Source organism: Giraffa tippelskirchi, chromosome X (assembly GCF_054371585.1).
Source record: "Giraffa tippelskirchi isolate mGirTip1 chromosome X, T2T-mGirTip1v1.2.pri, whole genome shotgun sequence".
NCBI lineage: Eukaryota > Metazoa > Chordata > Mammalia > Artiodactyla > Giraffidae > Giraffa > Giraffa tippelskirchi.
The window spans coordinates 87,273,128-87,293,823 of NC_137289.1; the positions used below are offsets into that span (position 1 = coordinate 87,273,128).

Here is a 20,696-nt window from a genome sequence, read left to right on the forward strand (position 1 = left end):
ACGAAAAGGCAACCTTTCCTCATGTAAGAGAATTCCTCCTGCGTGAAAGCCTTTGGACCTGGGACACCAGCTTCTTTTCCTGCCTTTGGACTCAAACTGAAATATCAGCTCTACTGGTTTGGTTCTTAGGCCTTCTAACCTGGGCTAGAGCTAGACCACTGGCTCTTCTGGGTCTCCAGCTAGCCAACTCACCCTCTAGATCTTGGGACTTACCAGCCTCTACAGTCAAATGAGTCAATTCTTTTACACACACACACACACACACACACACACACACACACTCCACTGAATCTGTTCTTGTAACACACTACCCAGAGTGATCTACAGATCCAATGCAAACCCTGTCAAAATCCCAATAGCATGTTTTACAGAAATAGAAAAATTCGTCCTAAAATTTAAATAGAATCTAAAAAGAGATCCTAAATAGGGAAAACAATTTGGAAAAAGAAAAAGTAGAGAACTCACACTTCCTGATTTCAAAACTTTACAAAGCTACAGTAATGAAAACTGTATGTTAGTGCCATATTAACAAATAGATCGGTGGAGTAAACTAGAGATCTTAGAAATAAACCCTCACTTTTAGAAGGTGAGCCAGGCCGTGGACTTCCTGATAGAGGAAAAAAATGGCTTTCCTCTCTTTTTTTTTTTAAGGTTTAAGATCTTTGGATCAAAGCAAGGACTCTGAAGTCAGATTGCTTGGTTTCAATTCTACCACTGATCCCCATGGGCCAAATGACCTTGGGCCAGTGGCTGAACCTCTCAGTACCTGTTTCCTCACCTGTAAGAGGCTGGTGATCATTAGTACTATAGTCCTAGGAGGGTCACAAGGAAGCATTACTATTTATGTACAGCACTTAGAAGAGTGCCGGGCACAGGGTCCCTGCTCTATAAGTTGCTTTTCATAGATTCAGCCAAATTACCTCCCAAATGGATTTCTTGCACCACCGCCACAGAGGTTTGCTCCTCAACTCACCCACTCTCGGAATGGTTAAGCACTTGGAAGCTTGTCGTCCTAGTGCGGGAAGCCCGATTCATGGTTTTAGTTTACATCTCCAGGGTCAGCGGTGGTGAGCATCTTTGAAGGGGGGACTGGACAGTGAGACTCTCTCTTCTTTGAATTGCCTCAGAGTGGGGAAAGAGCTGGGGGAGTGAGGTCAACCCCAGACTGTCCCCCAAATCTGCCTGCCAAGAACGTTTGATGGAGCAGTTGAGGCAGAGATGTTACAGAAGAAAACGACAATCCCTTTGTCCTCTGGCCACTTAGGGAGAAGTACGCCGACCACTCATCACTGAGCGCGGGATTCCTCTGCCCATTCTCCCATTGGGTCATAAGACTTGTGGTGGAAGGGAGGCTGGCAAATGCTTTCAGCACGTGCTAGGCGCCCAGCGCCTCCATCCTGACGTGTCATCCTCACCTCCCAAGAGACCAGCGCCCTCAGTACCTTCCTGCCTCCTGCTTCACACACTTTGTACACAGTCAGGGCTCAGGGCTGTGACTGGAACCGGAAAGGGGAGGTGGGACAGGAGGAGGTGGGACGAGAGGCTTGACAGAGGTATACACGCAGCATCACCTTCAGCCACCAACTCGCCATCTGCCGCGATGGCCTTTGGGCTTGGCAGCAAACCACAGGAGGCCCTCGACCCCATTGGTTACACCTCGAGGGGGCGGGCAAAGAAGGCGCGTGCTGGTTGGCAGGAACCGGACCAATGAGGAGGCGCAGCGCTGGCAAGCTGAAAGCTTCGCGAGATTTGCTGCCATCGCCTGCGCGTGCTGCTTTAGGGCGCGCTCCAGACGCCGCCCGCCTCGCATGCCCTGACCGTTACCGCCGCCGCCCCCTCGACCTGGTTGATAAATCGTCGCCGCCCCAGGTCCGCGGCCACCCAGGTCGCGACATGAGCTCCTCAGATGATGAGGCGGCTGTTAGGGGAGTGGGTTTCAGCTCAGAGTGCGGGGAGCACAGAAGCGGCCTTGAGGTCCGCTCCACAGCTCTGCAGGGACCCAGCCCCGGCCCTGAGCCGGGGGCAGCGCGAAACGGCGAGGGTGAGGGTGGGGATGGCTTCCTAGATCCTGAGTGCTTTGAGTCAGAGCGGGAGGTAACGGAAGCGGGAGGGCAGGTGCTGTGTGGCCGCGAAGGCCGGCCTGGTTCCCCGGCCGACGACCAGGGGGACGTCCTGCAGCTGGCTGACGAGTCAGTGGCGGCCATCCTGCAGCAGCTGGCCAACCTGGACTTGCTGGGCATCCGCAGATGCCTGTCTCCGGAGAGCTACGTGGTCGGCGAAGGGTCTCCCTTGTGGGCCCTCGAGGAGCGACCCGGCAGTCGAGGCATGGCCGCCCAGAGGGTTGGGGAAGAGGCACAGGCTGAGGCCAGCCCTCTCGAGGTTGGCAGGCTCGAGGCGGGCCAGGCTGGGGGAAACCCTAAGAGAGGCAGTAAGAGTAGGTTGAAGGTGGCTGTGGATCGCCAGCGGCCCCCCTCAGAAAGCCCAGCCGGGCTGCTGTCTGACTCCGAGTCCTCTGATGAGTTCAGTGAGATAGAGCTGATGAGGGTGAGCATTTATGGCACAGACGGAGGACAGGCCAAGCTCAACAGCCCCAAGGGCCCCGGGGACACACCCAAACACTCAAAAGTCCAAGGCAGGGAGAATCTCCTTAACGTGCCAGGCACTTGCCAGTCCTCGGCTCTGCGAGGATTAATCTCGGTTGTGGAAAGGCAGGTCAGGCAGGGCTATGCAGAGCAGGGGGACATCTCTCCCTCTAAGAAATTGCAGAGCATGCTCAAGGAGAAGGGGGGCAGCCTGCCCAGGTACCCGAGAGTAGCAGTAGCACCAGCTACTGCAGCTGCCACTACAGGCAGCCTACCGCGGCCCAATCCTAGTAGGAAGGGGGTCCACGAGAAGAAATCCCTCAGGGGCGTCTCCAAACCTGCCCCGGGGAGAACCTTCCCTTCCTGGGAGCAGGGAATCTCGGCCACTCCCCTGGATCCGGTCACCTTCCCCCCAGTCTCCGGCATCCCGCTGCTTGAGAGGTCCAAGAAGTATGCCTTGGTCCCTTCGGGAGCCAAAGAATCCAAGCAAACCGGCGCTCGGAAGAAATCCATGGCTAGGCGGGCACGGGAGTTGGTGGCAGCAATGGCGGTGTCCGGAGAAGACAACGACCCAAATAGAGACCCATTCCCAAAGGGCCAAGTGAGTAGGCCAGGCCCCTCCTCGCTCCCCCCTCTTCCCCCTGCCATCCTCCCCAGGACACAGGTCTTCACCCGTGCTCCCTCTGTCCATCCCTCAGGGGTGGTCATTGGGTGGCCCTCGGTCACTGGGTCATTAGGATGCCAGATTGGGGTCTTTTACTAGGGACAAACGTTAAGGTAGCACTTTGGGTGTGCTGGGCTGGGTTCTCCACCCTTGGCCTGTTTCCAGCCAGGCTGGGGCTGGAGTAGAAGGGAGAGCTGGTAGCTGAATTGATTTGAGGGGCCCCATAAAAGATTCACAGAGCTTCGGTGTTTAGACACATCACTTTCCTGAATCCTACTTCCTAGCTGATCCCCAAACCTTCCTTGCAGGGGCCCCAGGCTTTCTCAGTGCCACACTGTTGTCCCCAGCTCAGCTCTGCCTGCTGGCCTGGGGCTGACTTAGAGGGAATGTGCTGAAGAGATCAGCCTTTCAGTTTCCTTTCCAGTTCCCTGCCTCAGCTCGGTCTTGAATCACACGAGGTCTCACACACACAGACATAGACATATAAATGCACTGGTACACACAGGCGCACGCACACACACACATCCTTACTCCAGGTCAGTGAGAAATCTTTGTTCTTAGCTGACCACTGACAGGGCACCGGCGTCTTGTCCACGGGTGCGTCAAGGAGAACCCAGCAGCACCAACGTCAACATCAGAGGTGGGCAGGATTCAGGAAACTCAGAGCCCGTGGCCATGAACAAGGGAGAAGTCATGCCCAGAGGGCCTGGCCCCTCAGGTGAGTGTCCTGGGTTTTGATATGGGGGCAGGGAACCAGGGGTGAGGGCAGAAACCTCTGTCTCTCTCTCTCTCTTTTCTGGGGCCTCAGCCTTGCTCTCAGGCTGCTTCTTCCATGGGAAACAGGTGTCAGCAGGGCTAGCCCTGGCCCCATCACCTTCTGTGTGGGATTTGTTTGGCAGGGGTGATCGGTGGCAGTGCCCCAACAGCTACTCTGGGCGTAGACCTGCAGGCTAATAGCGTTTTCTGTGAAGTGCTGTTCGCCCACATTGCTCTCCCAGGTGCTGGCCGTGGCTGCCGCTCTGGGAGGCTCGAACCCAGAACCACAGTCTTTCGGGACCATGGTGGTAAAATGGCTGCCCCTGAGGAATAGGAGGGGCAGGCCCAGAGAGAAGGTTTGGGCTGCCTGCCGGGCAGAGCCGGGGAGGCTTGATGCTAGCAGAGGGTGGTACTGCCTCACCTCACGTTAGACCCTGCTTGGCCCTTTCCACCTCACTGGGAGCCTGGGAAGCTGGATTGTGTGTCCTTTCCCTGTCAGGTGACCGCGAACCAACTGACCATCCCCCAAGACCGAAAAGGCGGCAGCAGCCAGCTGCAAGGCAGGGCTGTCCTCGGGTAATGCTTCTTCTGGCTCCTGGAAATGCACACCCAAACCCCATGGTGGGATCTGGGTCCAAGTTCAACTGACATGTGTGGGCACCCCCCCCGCCCCCCGCCCCGTCCCCATCCCACACCCCAGGGAGGGAGCCCACCTCCTTTCCTCTGAGGAAAGTCTTTCCCTTGCCAGTCTAGACACCTGGCTTTGGGATGGAGGGCCCGGGGGGAGAGGAGGAGGGGAGGCGGGTGTATACTAACCGTTTCTCTTCCTGCTGTGTCTGCTGGCCTAGTGTCTGGTGCTACAGAGAGAAATAGACGACCTTAAGGAGCAACTTGGTATGAGGAACCAGGGACAGAGAGCAGTGGGTTCTTAGTGCAGAAGTGGGGTGGGCCCTTGGGGTGGGTGGGCTGCCGGTGCAGGAGGCCTCGTAGGGACCAGCATTCCTGTGGGGAGGAGAACCTATCACGCCTGACCCTGGAGGGGGCGGTGCATGTTCAGCTGGGCGTGTGGACAAGGAGCAAAGTGCTGTGTGGACTGCGTGCACACTCTGCCAGCCAGGCGAGTCCTAGAGAGCTCCTTCTGATAGGACTTGTAGAGATGCCTTGTTGATCTGGTGTGGCCTCGGAGGTTCTTGTTGGATTGTTTGTGAGACAATTTTTGAATGGTCTGGGCGTGGCCCCGACCTTGAGAGCTGCTGGCACATTTTGTTTCCTTTTAGGAAATGGCTCCACATTTAATTCCGGTAGTGGGGAGTGACGAGGCCCAGAGCTCTTTGCATCGGGGCTGGGGGTATGTGGGTTTCAGGTTGCAGGGCTAGGTGGTTCCCCACGGGGACAGGGGGACAGGCTTCTATGTCCGTCTGTCTAGAGCACCTGTTTATGCCTCTCCCTGTTGCAGCCTCCATGCAGTACCAGGTTGACAAGTTCCGGATCCTTTGAAGTGAGTGTTACACACCCCACACCCCTTCCCACAGTCCTGGCTGTTGAGCAGGGCCGTGGGCTGGCCCTGGCTTGAGGCTCTTCCCTGACTCTGCTGTTTCACAGGTTGAGCCCAGTATCTTCCGGCAAGAGGAGCAGCTGTTACCTCCGGGGCCGACGAGCTGTGGCCAAGCTTGTTGCCTCCTGTTCTGCCTCCACCAGGGCATCCTCTGCCCCTTGTTTTGCCCCCTGTCTGCCCCAGTTTCACAGCAGTTTTTGATTAAAAGGCTTCTCATATTCTGTGTTCTGTCCTCTCTCTGGGGGGTAGGGGTTGGGGGAATGGGGCAAGGCCTGGTGGGGAGCCACTCCGTATCAGAGCCTGTTCCACAACAGTACCTCTGGCATCCTGTGGGGGGCACTCTGGGTCAGCCTGTGCTACCATCCAGGCCGTCAGGCCAGCGGAGCGCCCCTAGTGTGTGTTCTGTGTGGGCTCTGTCTGGCCACCTTGGCACGTCCCTCCTTTTCCCTGAAGGCCCTCTTCTAGTTCTCTAAACACCCTCCTCTGGGGTTTAGGAGTTTCCATTCATTGCTGCCATTCTGCCTCCCTGTCAGAAGGAAGTCATGACCCCCTTACAGAGCTCCAGTCTTTCACCCTTCCCTCACTGCACTCATTGTCCTGCTTACCCCGACCACTCTGCTTTCCTGTCAGAGCACCCTCGATCTCTCCCCTGGCTTGCCATCGATGACCTTGCCTGCATGTTTACTTAAGCAGGTGGTAACAGGCACAGGTTTGCTCATCTTCCCCCTTCCCCTGCCCTACCCTCTCAGTGGAGTCCCTACCCCACCCCACCCCCGGAGCCACCTTGCAAGCAGGAACCTGCGTACTCTCCCCGCTCTCTTCAGCACTCACCCCTGAGACTCAGGCACCAAAACTTTGGCTTCCCCTTCCTTGGGTTCAGTAAAGGGCATGAGGATGAATCTTGGACCCGCTGAACTGGGGAGCAGGATCGAAGCTCAGGGGAACACAGGGGAACACAGGAGAAAAGCTCAGGTTAGTTGCTGAGCTGGAGGTCAGGAGAGGCGTCTGGTGCCAGTCTGGGGCAGAGTGCACCCTGAGAGCTAGAGATGGATGGTCCGGTCCTTGGAGCTTTCATATCCTCCCTGCCCTAACCAACTGACCAGCCTACACTCCTGCAGCCTGGATGTCTCTCTGCCCTTGAGTGGAAACGGGCCCATCAGGCTCTATGACAAGTATGGTTGGTAAGTCTGTGTTCTTACAGGGTCTCCATCAAATACCGTTCCACCAGCCCCATGACATAGATTTTCCTGCAAATGATACTTCCCGGAGTGTCCCAGCTCAGTCTCCCAGACTACTTGTTAGGGCACACAAGACTGAGTCTGAAATCCATGTTCAATTCCCGTCCCTCCCTCCCGCCCTGAAGTTTGGGGAGGACTTCCTTCTCTCAGCCAAGACCCCAGGGCTGTGCCAGCCTGAGACTCAGAGGGACACATTTGTATTGGAGTGAAATGAGGGTAGGTTCTGCCTGACTCCCTTCCTGAAAGACCACGGTTTTATTTCACAAAAGAGGGTATGATGGTAGGTAGCACATTCAAAGTTGGTGCCTGGGCATCTCTCTGGGTGAATTAAAGTCATCAGGGATAATGCCCCTTGAGGCAGAAAGGTGTGATTCGGGGAGTAATGGAAATAGAGCCTGGTCCAGATTCTGTAAGGCACTGAGTGAGCCGAAGCAAGGGTCGGATCTCCTTTATTCAAGGGGTGTTGTCACGTTCCCAAAACATAGAAGGGGGAGGATGCAGTTCACCAAACCTCAGGACAGGACATCCCAAAATGTTGGAGTCGCTGGAGGAGGCACTGGATCCTACCTTGCGATTCTGTGATGTCTGCCAACTGCTGAGGGTGTGGATGAGTGAAAATGGGAAGGGTGGCTCCGGAGACTACCTGGGACGTGGCTGCCCATCTTAGAAACAGGAGATCCCCCCCCCCACCTGGATTACTTGTGGGGAGTTAGGGGTGACTGCACCTGAGCAATGGGGAGCCCTCGGGCCCGCCCTTCCCCCACATTTTGACCTTGACTTCCTTCCGGGGCTCATGGCATGAGGTCAGGTGGACAGAGCACGAGGGTTGGGCCAGTCACAGACCTCAAGGGTCAGCAAAGAACATGCGTGGGACTTACTCCTTCCACTCAGACCCCTCCCTGGAGCAGGAGGGCCTGATCACTTAGTTTACAGCTGATCCGGTGGTTATTGCCTGGTGGTGTAGCACATCTCGCTGTTGTCCGAGTGAGTAGATTTGGCAGAGACCTTCCCGCTGAGGTTTCTGCCCACCGAGACACGTAGGTAAGTTGTGCCTGGGGAGAAGTCAAGCACCAGCATCAGCACCACCCTTGGGCAGAGTGGGGCACGGGACTGTGGTCACCAGGGTGAGGAAGTTGGAGAAGCTCATGGAAGTGGAGGTGCGAGGGCGTGAACACAACCCCTCGCTCACTTTTCACCAGGCTCCCTTCCCTCCTCTGGGCACACAGTTCAGACCAACTACCTCACTATAATGTTGCTGGAAACATATACATCACAGGCCTTGGCTCAGCCCCAAGCCTTCCACTTCCAGCGGGAAATCTGAGGCATAGGTTAAAGAAATACATCTGCGCCCCAGAGGGTAGGAGGAAGGCCGAAGCCCAGCCTCATTCGGTGCACCCCTGTTGCCTTTCCCCCTCATGCCCCTTCTCCAGCCTGGGAGACAGTGACAGCTGCTTTGGAGAGCCCTAGGCCCCGTCCTGCCTGTCCAACACCTGGGAAGAGGCTCCCTCCCCATTACACCCCCACCCCACCAGCCCCAGCCCCAGCCCCAGGCCTACCTCTCTCTCTGGACTCTTGAGGGAGATTGGCACAAACAAAGAAGGTAGAGGAGGTGAGTCCTGAAGAGGGAGCCTGGGGTGGTGAGCACAGTAAACTTGCCCAAAGATGTCCAAGTCCTAATCCCTGCAGTTGGCTTGTATTTTCCTTTGCGTGATAACAGTGGGTTATGCTTGCAGATGCAATGAAGGCTGCTACTCAGCTGACTTAATGTGGGGTAAGTTTCACCTGCATTGGCCAGGTTCGGCCGGGCACACTGGGGCTGCCAGATTTTCCACCTTGACTGTCCCTCGGTAACTATCCCAGTCCCTGGAGTGTCCCAGTGTTTGAATGACTGTGGTGTGCTTGATGCCCTTGTGCTCGTGCGATCTTGAAGGCCTGGTAAGTACTGCTCAGATGCAGATGGAGAACAGGCCTGTAGTTTCGAACCCCCCTTTTGTTCCAAGCCAATCACTTCTTCCTCCCTAGTCCTCTTGAGGTATCTGCCAGCCTGACTTTTACCAGGATGATTCACTTTTTGAAAAGGATTTACTATTGCTTTTTATTAAAATAACCCTTCCAAACATAAAAGATTAATTACATTGAATTAAACAGACCATACATATACACGTTGTGGAGCGTGTGAGCCCTCAGTATCACAAATAATCATGAACCAATCAACCCATGTAACTATACTCAGGTGACATAAATGTACATTGCACGTCCAGAAGTCACCGATATGTTCTTTTCTCTGAGGAATCCAAATGGATAAATCTACATACTGCCCGATTCCATTTACTTCACATTCTTGAGGAGGCCAAACTATAGACACAGAAAACAGACTGGGGATTGCCAGGGTCTCGGGCTTGAGATTAGGGGTTAAACTACCAAAGAGAATGAAACAATTTTGTAGCTGATGAAAATGCTTTTTATGTTGATTGTAGTGGTGTTTCCATAATCGAATGTTTGTAGGCACTTAGGTTTTTATGTAAATTAATTTCAGTAAACCCATATTATTTAATAAACTGTAGAAAGTACAGTATGATACCGCAATCAGAGAAGAAAAAGAAACAAAGGGAGTCCAAAATGGAAAAGGAAAATGAAAACTGTCACTGTTTGCATGTGACATGTTACTATACATTGGAAATCCTAAGGATGCCACCTGAAATCTTCCAGAATTCATAAATCAATTCAGTAAAGTTGAAGAGTACAAAATTATTATATAGAAATCTGTTACATTGCTATCCTGTTCATGGGGTCCAATCCCAAAGAAGGGTAATGCCAAAGAACGTTCAAACTACCATACAACTGTGCTCATTTCATATGCTAGTAAGTGAAAGTGAAAGTGTTAGTTGCTCAGTCGTGTGTGAGTCTTGGCGTCCCCATGGACTGTAACCCAACAGGCTCCTCTTTTATGGGTTTCTCCAGGCAAGAATACCTACCTAAATATCCATCGACAGAGGAATGGATAAAGAATATGTGGTACCTATATACAGCGGAATATTACTTAACCATAAAAAGAATGAAATAATGCCACTTGCAGCAACATGGATGGACGTAGTGATTGCCATACTGAGTGAAGAAAGTCAGAAAGAGAAAGACAAATGTCCCTTACACGTGGAACCTAAACAACTGTACAAATGAACTTATTAACAAAACGGAAACAGACTTTGAAAACTTATGATTACCAAAAGGGAAAGGCAGAGGTAGGGAAGGGATAAAGATCCTCATCTGGAACGCCCTAATGAGAGATGTTGAAGATGACATAAACAGATGGAAAGAAAGATCATATTCTTGTGAGGCCAAGCATTTGCAACTAGCCTCTGCTTTCCATTTCCCAAGGAAGGAGGCAAGTGGGCTTGAGTCCAGGTATTTACAATCAACCTCCGGCTTGCCCTTTGAAAGAGAAAGAATAAGAGATACAGGGTAAATAGTCAGGCTTTGTCTCCTGAGGACACTTTAAGATAACAGCTCTGGCAGAGACAGAGGGGCTACTCTCCGTTTGAGTAAAAGAGCAAGAGGTCACGTGTGTCCCATTCTCAGGGCAGGAGAGACACTGCACATGGGCAGAAAGGCTCCTTGGGGGTCAAAAACAAAGAGGTCCCACCCCATAATATGTGATGCAACGTCTCCCCCATAGGTCTCTGGGCTGGCATGCATCTTGGGATAGAGTTGCTCATGCATGTTGGGGAGGGTCCTAGGGCAGGTCAGGTGTGAGAAAAGAAACAGGATAACTGGCCAAACATAAACAAAGACCCAAAAGGACTGCCCTATATAAGTGACTTAACTGCCTCTCACTGCACTCCTCCTCATTAGGACAGATGCCCACACCCTGTCTCTCCAAGTGTGTATCATTGCCTTCTCTGTCTTAACTAAACAAGCTGTTTCTCTGTGTGCTCTCCTACTTGTTGTGCTGTGTCTCTAACAATAAACTCTGTACCTCTTTTTACAGATTTTGCCTCCTTGAGAAATGCATTTTTCAAAGGGGCAAACTTAAAGCCACAGCTCACTGCTGCCTCTCTGAGATCACTTGGATTGGAAGAATCAATATTGGCAGAATGACTATACAACCCAGTGCAACCTACTGATGCTGAATCCCTATCAAATTACCGATGGTATTTTTCACAGAACTAGAGCACAAATTCTCAAAGTATGTATGGAGACACAAAGGACTGTGAATAGCCAGAGCAATCCTGAGAGAGAAAAATGGAGCTGGAGGAATCAGGCTCCTGGGCTTCAGACTATACTACAAAGGTACAGTCATCAAAACAGTATGGTACTACTGGCACAAAAACAGAAATATTGATCAAAGGAACAGGATAGAAAGCCCAGAAATAAACCCATGTGCCTACGGTCAATTAATCTCTGACAACGGAGGCAAGAATATACAAAGGAGAAAAGACAGTCTCTGCAATAAGTGGTGCTGGGAGAACAGCTGCACAGAAAAGAATGAAATTAGAACATTCTCTAACATCATACACAAAAATAAATTCAAAATGGATTGAAACCTAAATGTAACACAAGACACTATGTAACTCTTAGAGGAAAACATATGCAGAACACTCTTTGACATAAATCACAGCAATATGATTTTGCATCCACCTCCTAGAGTAATGAAAATAAAAACGAAAATAAACAAGTGGGATGTAATTAAACTTAAAAGCTTTTGGACAGCAAAGGTGGCGGGGGGGGGCGGGGGGGGCGGGGACTATAAACAAGACGAAAAGACAACCCTCAGAATGGGAGAATACATTTGAAAATCATGTGACAGACAGGGGATTACCTTCCAATATACAAGCACTTCATGAAGCTCATCATACATACATACATACATACATACATATATATATATAAAATCTGCCCATTATGTTTTATAAAAAGGGGCAGAAATTGTGTTTCTCCAAGAAGACATACAGATGGCCAAAAACCACGTGAAAAGATGCTCAACATCATTAATTATCAGATAAATGCAAATCAGAACTACAATGAGGTATCACCTCACGCCTATCAGAATGGCCATCATCATAAATGTACAAACGGTAAATGCTGGAGAAAGTGTGGAGAAAAGAGAATCCTCCTTCACTGTTGATGGGAACATAAATTGGTACAACCACTACGGAGAAGAGTAGGAAGTTTCCCTAAAAACTGAAAATAGAACTACCGTAAGATCCAGCAATCCCACTCCTGGGCATATATCTGGAGAAAACCATAATTTGAAAAGACGCATGCACTCAAATGTTGATTGCAGCACTCTTTACAACAGCCAAGACACGGTAGCTACCTAAATATACAACGACGGAGAAATGGATAAGGAATATGTGATACATATATACAATGGAATATTACTTAACCATACAAAGAATGAAATAATGCCACTTGCCGCAGCATGGATGGATGTGGTGATTGTCATACTGAGTGAGGAAAGTCAGAAAGAGAAAGACAAATGTCCCTTAGGGATGGAACCTAAAAAACTGTACAAAGGAACTTATTTACAAAAGAGAAAGAGATTTTGAAAACTTATGATTACCAAAAGGGAAAGGCAGCGGTAGGGGAGGGATGAATTAGAAGTTCGGGATTAACAGATACAGCCTACTATATGTGAAATAGATAATCAACAAGGGCCTTCTCTATAGCACAGGGAACTCTACTCAACATTGTGTAATAATTTTTATGGATAAAGAATCAGAAAAGAAATGGATATATGTAGATGTATAACTGAATCACTCTGCTGTACACCTGAACCTAACACACATTGGAAATCAACTATACGCCAGTTAAAAATAAACATTAAATTAAAAGAAATATTTTTAAAAGTACATTATGAATAGATATTGACACTACTTACTTTTTCTGCACATGGTTTTCTCCCATAGTCTGATAAGCTGGAAGGATATATCACCTCAAATTAAATCAAGTTTGTATTCCTGGGGTGAATCTGTGTGCTGTGCTATGCTTAGTCGCTCAGTCCTGCCTGGCACTTTGCGACCCCATGGAGGGGGGAGCCCAGCGGCTCTTCTGTCTATGGGGATTCTCCAGGCAAGAATACTGGAGTGGGTTGCCATGCCCTCCTCCCGGGGAACTTCCCCACCCAGGGATCGAACCCAGGTCTCCCGCATTGCAGGTAGGTTCTTTACCATCTGAGCCACCAGGGAAGCCCCGGGATGAACCTACTCATGGCATATGATGTATTTCCCTTTTGCATATCCTGTAGGATTCACCTTGCTAAGATTCCGTTTCTGGTTCTTGCTTTTATGTGCTGAGTGTGTGATTGACCTGTGCGTTTCCTTTCTCAAACTGTCCTTGACAGGATTTAATATCAAGGTTATTTCATTCTCAGGGAAATGAGTTTGGGAGTATCCCACCTTTTCTATTTTTCCTAAGGTTTTGTGTGAAATTGAAAATATTTATGCCTAGGATGTTTGTCAGCATTCAGTGGGGGAAGCCTGGAGGATTTCTGTGAAAGTTGCTTTGACTACTGGTGTATTTCATTATGGTTACCTGGAGCAACTCAGGGTGGCTATTCTTTCTGGAGTCAGTGTTGGTAAGTTATTATTTTTTTTTTCTAAAAATTGGTCATCTTTTCCTAAGTTTTCAAACGGATTGGAATAAAGTGGCCCATGATGTCCTCTTTGCCCCCAAATTTTATTTTCGGAAATATCTCTCTTACATGTAGCTGTTGTTGTTGTTCAAGTCACTAAGTCGTGTCCAACTCTTTGCGACCCCATGGACTGCAACACACCAGGCTGCCCTGTCCTCCACTATCTCCTGGAGTTTGCTCAAACTCGTGTCCACTGAGTCGGTGATGGCATCCAACCATCTCCTCCTGTGTACCCCACCCCCACCCCACCTTATCCTCCTGCCCTCACTCTCTCCCAGCATCAGGGTCTTTTCCACTGAGTCCTAACCACTGGACCCCAGGGTATTCCTTCTACAGATAGCAGTTCCAAGAAAACAGCACAGAACACCCAAAGATCCTTCACCTGGACTGACCCACTATTAATATTTTGCCACATTTGCCATAGTCTCTGTCTGTCCCTCTCTCTGTTTTGTTGAATCACTGGAGTTCCTTTAAGACGTTGCGGTGTATCTTCTCTCAATATTCCAGTATGGATCTCTAAAGAAAAAGATTAGTCTGCCTCAAAATCTTAATGCAATTATCATACTCAGGAAATTTAATTTTGAGACAATACAGTTACCCACTATATGATCCTCACTCAAAATGTCTGATCGTCCCAACATGGTTTTTCTACCTGATTTCTAAAATAAGTTTGCTTCCAAATAAAGGCCACGTGATGCATTTGGTTGTCAAGCGTCTTCAGTGTCCTGTAAACTATAACATTTCCCTAGATTTTTTTGGTCTTGCACGATAGTGACATTTTTAAAGATCCAATCCAGGTGGTTTTTAGAAATCTTCTCCAGTTGAATTTGTCTCATTGCTGCTTCCTGTTTCCACTCAGGTTAAATGTTTTGGCAGGAATACCGCAAAGTTGATGTCCTGTCCGTCTCCGCGCATGGCATCAGGACATTCTTTAGATTCTTCCAATTCTATTCAGATATATTTGACATACAGCACTGTATAAATTTAAAGTGTACAGCATCATGGTTTGACTTATATACATCATGAAATGAAATGATTATCACAGTAAGTTTAGTGAACGCTCATCTTCTCATATAGATACAAAATTAAAGAAAAAGACAATTTTTCTTGTGAGAAGAACTCTTAGGATTTGCTCTCTTAACAACTTTCATATATAACATACGGCAGTGTCGATTGTATTTACCATGTTGTACGTTACATCCCTCGTACTTATTTATCTAGTAACCGGAAGTCTGCCCCTTTTGCCCACCTTTGTCCAATTCCCCTCCCCCACACCTACCCTTTGGTAAGTGCAAATCTGATCTCTTTTCCTCCGCATCTTTGTTTGTTTGCTTGTTTGTCTGTTTGCAAGCGTAATTGACCTACAACACCATGTTAGTTCCTGGGATACAACATCGTGATTTATTATTTCTATACATTTCAAAATGGTCAGCACTGTAATTCTAGTTATGATATGCCACCATACAAGGGCAATGCGTAGTTATTGACTATATTCCCTACACTGTGCGTGTCTCTTTTTCTATCTGATTATTTTAAGTTGCTGGCCTCTTAAGTTTAAATGCATATTAACTACCCCCCATCTTTACTCCTCTCCTCACGTTTACTGTTTCTGACATCATATTTTCCATCTTTTTCTTCTGTGTATCCCTTAACTAAGGGGCTTCCCAGGTGGCTCAGCGGTAAAGCATTTGCCCGCCAATGCAGGAGACGTGGGTTCGACCCGTGGGTCGGGAAGGTCCCCTGGAGAAAGAAATGGCAACCGAATCCAATATCCTTGCCTGGAGAATCCCATGGACAGGGGAGTCTGGCGGGCTAGGTCCATGGGGCTTCAAAGACTCGAACATGACTTAGCAACTAAACAACAGCAACACTCCCGTACCTACTCATTGCGGATACAGATGCTTTTTACTACTTTAGTCCTTTATCCTTCCCACTAGCTTTGTAAGTCATTGATGTACTACCTTTACTGTATATTCGCCTTTATCAGTGAGCTTTCTCCTTTCATCATTTTCATGTTTCTAGTTGTGTCTTTTCTTTTTTGCTTGGAGAAGTCCGTTTGACATTTCCTGTAAAGCTGGTTTGGTGATGCTGAACTCTTTTAGCTTTTGCCTGTCTGTAAAACTTTTGATCTCTCCTTCAGATCGGAGTGACAGTCTTTCCAGTAGTGTCTTCTTGGTTGGAGGTTTTTCTCTTTATCGTTTTAAATATGTCGTGCCACTCCCTTCTGGCCTGCAGAGTTTCTGCCAAAAAGTCCCTTGTGTGTAACTTGTTGCTTTTCCCTTGCTGCTTTTAACATCCCCTCTTTAGCTTTATTTTTTGCCATTCTAACTACAATGTGTCTTGCTGTGGTCTTCTTTCTGTTTAGGGCTCTCTGTGTTCAGTACCTGGATGCCCATTTCTTTTGCCAGGTTAGCAAAGTGTTCAGCTGGTATGTCTTCACATATGCTCTCTGCCCCTTTCTCTCTTTCTTCTCCTGCTGGGACCCCTAGAATTCAAATGTTTCTATGCTTGACCTGGTCCCAGAGGTCTCTGAAACTGTCCTCATCTATGTTTATTCCTTCTTTTTTCCTGTTCAGCTTCAGTGATTTCCACTCTCCTGTCTTCCAGCTTCTTGATCTGTTCCTCCGTATCATCTCACCTACCGTTGAAGTATATTTTTTATTTCACGGATTGTACTCTTCATCTCTGTTTGGTTCTCCTTTAGATGTTTTATTCTTGCTACTTTTTTTAAACTTTTTAAAATTGATTTATTTTTAAATGGAGGATAATTGCTTTAATATATTATGTTGGCTTCGGACGAACATCAACATGAATCATCCATAGGTATACATATATCCCATCCCTCTTGAACCTCCTTCCCAGCTCCCACCCCACCCCACCCATCTAGGTTGTCACAGAGCACCAGGTTTGAGTCCCCTGCATCATACAGCAAATTCCCAATGGCTATCTGTTTTACATATGGTAAGGTATGTGTTTCAACGCTACTCTCTCTATTCGTCCCACCGGCTCCTTCCCTCACGGTGTTCGCAAGTCTGTTCTCTGTGTCTGTGTCTCCATTGCAGCCCTGCCAATAGGTTCATCAGTACCATCTTTCTAGATTCCATATATATGCGTTAATATATGATAATTGTTTCTCACTTTCTGACTTACTTCACTCTGTATAATAGGCTCTAGGTTCATCCACCTCAATAGAACTGACTCAAATGTGTTCCTTTTTATGGCTGAGTAATGTTCCACTGTATATATGTACCACCACTTCTTTATCCATTCATCTGTCCATGGACATCTAAGGGGCTTCCATTTCCTAGCTGTTACAAATAGTGCTGCAGTGAACATTGGCATACATGGGTCTTTTTGCATTATGGTATCGTCAGGGTACATGCCCAGTAGTGGGATTGTCGGGTCTTATGGTCGTTTTATTCCCAGGTTTTGTTTCAAGGACTCTCCTTACTGTTCTCCAGAGTAGCTATATCATTTACATTGCCACCAACAGTGCCAGAGGGTTTGCTTTTCTCCACATCATTTCTAGTGTGTGTTGTTTGTAGCTATTCTGATGATGGCCATCCTGACCTGTGTGAGGTGATACCTCGTTATAGTTTTGATTTACGTTTTCTAATAATGAGTGTGGGGAGAAATGGCAATAACCTCAGATACACAGACGACACCACCCTTACGGCAGAGACTGAAGAGGAACTAAAGAGCTTCTTGATGAAGGTGAAAGAGAAGAGTGAAAAAACTGTCTTAAAACTCAACATTCAAGAAACGAAGATCATGGCATCCGGTCCCATCACTTCACGGCAAATAGATGAGGAAACAACGGAACCAGTGACAGACTTTATTTTCTTGGGCTCCAAAATCACTGTGAACGGTGACCGCAGCCACAAAATTAAAAGACGCTTGCTCCTTGGAAGAAAAGCAATGACAAACCTAGACAGCGTATTAAAAAGCAGAGACGTTACTTTGCCTACAAAAGTCCTTGTACTCAAAGCTATGGTTTTTCCAGCAGTCACGTAGGGATGTGAGAGCTGGACAAGAAAAAAGGCTGAGCGCCGAAGAATTGATGCCTTTGAAGTGTAGTGCTGGAGAAGACTCTTGAGAGTCCCTTGGACAGCAAGGTCAAACCAGTCAACCCAAAAGGAAACCAATCCTGCTCATTCATTGGAAGCCCTGATGCTGAAGCTGAAGCTCCAATACTTTGGCCACCTGATGCGAAGAGCCGACTCATTGGAAAAGACCCTGATGCTGGGAAAGGCTGAAGGCAGGAGGAGACGGGGACGACAGAGGATCAGATGTTTGGATGGCATCACTGACGCAGTGGACATGAGTTTGAGCAACCTCTGGGAGATGGTGAAGGACAGGGAAGCCTGGCGTGCTGCAGTCCATGGGTGGCAAAGAGTGGGACACGACTGAGAATATAATCCTGCAAGCCTAAAACATACTTCTCTCCCCACTATGAATCAATATCAAATGAATAAGCATAGCCTTCAGCTGACATAGGTAGGGCTAGCACCTGCATTGCTGGCTATGGGGTCCTAGGTGTCCCAAAGTTCGTCTTGTCCTGCTGGTGAGTGTCGCTGTTTCTGGGGGCAGCTGGCTGACATGCCAAGGTATCTTCAGGCTGGTTTGTCCTGCCGTTGACTGGGTTTGGGGTCCAGGGTGTCCTGGGGCTAGCGCCAGCTCACTGGTGGGTGGAGCTCTGTTTCTGTTCCTGGGTCTCTAACTGCAGGGCCCTGGGGGTCTCAGAGCTGGTCTCAGTTCACTCTTCGGTGGGGCCCGTTCCTGATATTGCTGGCTGTGGAATCCTGGATGTCGCATAGGGGGTTTCCACACACTGCAGTGTGGGGCCAGATTCCAGAGCTGCTGGCTGAGAGCTCCAAAGTGTCCCAGACCTGGTGTCTACTTGCTGGTACACTGTGCTGGGGCTCAGTTGCTCTTGGGACTGGTGTGGGCCTGCTGGTGGGTGACATATTTCCTGGTGTGGCAGGCTGCAGGGCTGGAGTTACTCCGGTTGCTGTTGTCTGCCTGCTGGTGGATGGAGCTGGTTCCTGGGTTCTCTGACTTCAGGGCTCTGGAGGAGTCCAGAGGTTGGTGTTTTGGGCCATTGGTGGATGGGTCTGGGTACAAGGAATACTAGGGCTGGTGCCTACCCACTGATGGGTAAAACTGGTCCTGGGGCTAGTGATGACCTGCTGTGGGCAGGAACTAGGTCTCAGGGCCTCTGACTGCAGGACCCTGGAGTCCTGGCTTAGTGCCTTCTCACTGGTATAGGGCCAGTGTGGTGTGTCGGGGCCTCTGATTGACAGGTCCAGCTCCAGGGAGTCGTAAGACAGCAGGCTTGCTTGTGGGTGGGGCTGCGTCTCTGCCTGGCTAGTAGCTTGGCCTGTCCTAGTATTCCTGCCTACAGGCTGATGGGCATGTCTAAGCACTGGTGCTAGTAAGCTAGAGGGGGGAGTCCAAAATGGCACTTGCTAGCACCAGTGACCACGGGGTAGAAGGAGCTCCGCAAAATGACTGCTTCCAGTGTCTATGTCCCCAGGGTGAGTCCAGGTGCCTCTTGCCTCTCTGGGAGGCTCTCCAAGATAAGTAGCTGGGTCTGACCCAGGCTCCTTTCAAACTATTGCTTCAGCCCTGGGTCCTGGAGCGTGTGAGATTTTGTATGCCCCCGTTAAGAGTGGAGTCTATTTCCCACGACCCCTTGGCTCTCCTGAAATTAAGCCCTGCTGGCTTCAAATCCAAAAGTCCTGGGAGATCCTCTTCATGCGAATAAATACAATTTCATCAGCAAAATTATACAGACTACCACTACACAGAATAGGCATGAATCTTACAAACTTAACATTGTTTGATAAACCAAGAAGCAACACAGATATATTTAACAATTCCATTCGTACAGCTGTAAGTAGCTGTCAACACTAACTCATAACATTATGTGTGTGTGTGTGTGTGTGTGTGTGTGTGTGTGTGTGTGTGTGTGTAGTATAAAATTTTTGAGGAAAACAGAAGAAAGGATGGCACATAAGTAAGAGTGGGCCTATTCTCCTTGAAGAAGGAACGGGGCTAAGATAAGACAGGGAAACTTCAGGAGTGTTGGGGAAAGCCGACACTATCCACTTCTATGACTTGGGGGTATACACTTGATAATCAATTATTAAACTCCACGTATATATTGTGACTTTTTCTCTATCTATGTTACGTTTCGGTATAACTGGAGAAGAATATAATGCTTAGGGAAATAACATCCCAGTATAAGCATAGTGTAATTATATTCTAACCAGAAGTAGAACCAAAATTACTTTCTTTGTTGATAACCTATCTAACTGAGCTTAGTAATCTTATTTCATCTACATTAATAGCTATATTTTTGGGAACTCATACCTTTTTAACTAAAACTAATCAAGTGATGCTTATTTAATTATAATATCAATCTCAATTTTTAAATATATTCCATATTTGGGTAGTACATTCTCATTCAGAATTTAATTGTGAACTTGTGCTGAAACTCAAAGAAGTCATGTATTTGGATACAATTTCTCAGAGACGTCTCCCCTCCCCATCCACTTCCTCTCAGAGGTGGAGCACCAAGAACCTGAGAAAAAGAAATGAAGGCCAGAAATCCAGAGCGATGTGCCTGCGCTATAGTACACCTATCTGACCAGCCGAGGGCAGTATTGCTTAAGGCTGTTTGTTGGGAAGGGCCAGATGCCATGCCTTTGGAGTTCCTCCTGTTCTTTGTGATTCGTCTATTAACCCCTGAGACTGAGGAGCTTATTTGTGCCAGTATGGTGGCGGTGGTGATGGTGCTGGTGGTTGGATGGGCTGCATCTCCCTTGCCCATTTGACACTGCTGTCTTAACACCAACCTTCACCCCTGCTCCCCGCAGCAGCAGCTCTTTTCTTCCTCTTTCTCCTCAGACAGAAACTGAGACCATCGATGTGCTAGACTGGGTGTGCTCCCACCTTCCACTGGCACAGAAGCAGTAGGTGGGTGTGCACAGCCCTTCAAGCCCTTCCCTTGTTCTTTGTAAGGAGCAAAGCGGAAAGAATTTTCCTTGAATGTCAGCCTCCACCCCGCAGTGAGTGCCCCTACTTTTGTTTCTAGTCTTGTGGCCCAAGTGAAGGCTCCACACTGGTTTGTGGCATCGATAGGGTCGATAGGAAGAATGTCATGTTTTTTAAAAGCTCACTGATTGATGAAATGAAACAGGAGTCATTTTCTGGGGCCACCCCGCTGCCTAAAGATAACAAAACTTTTCCCATTATAAATACGGAT

At 48.6% G+C, this 20,696-nt stretch overlaps 1 protein-coding gene across 1 annotated transcript; it reads left to right on the forward strand.

The window, feature by feature from the left end:
• The first annotated feature begins 1,780 nt into the window (after positions 1-1,780).
• Positions 1,781-5,775, forward strand: LOC145537136 (uncharacterized protein CXorf49 homolog). The gene is made up of 6 exons (XM_081567897.1): positions 1,781-3,183; positions 3,808-3,964; positions 4,502-4,578; positions 4,851-4,896; positions 5,459-5,500; positions 5,605-5,775. Exons 1-5 carry the CDS (start codon positions 1,894-1,896, stop codon positions 5,497-5,499), a joined length of 1,611 nt encoding a protein of 536 aa, XP_081424023.1. The 5' UTR covers positions 1,781-1,893; the 3' UTR covers position 5,500; positions 5,605-5,775.
• Positions 5,776-20,696: the final 14,921 nt, after the last annotated feature.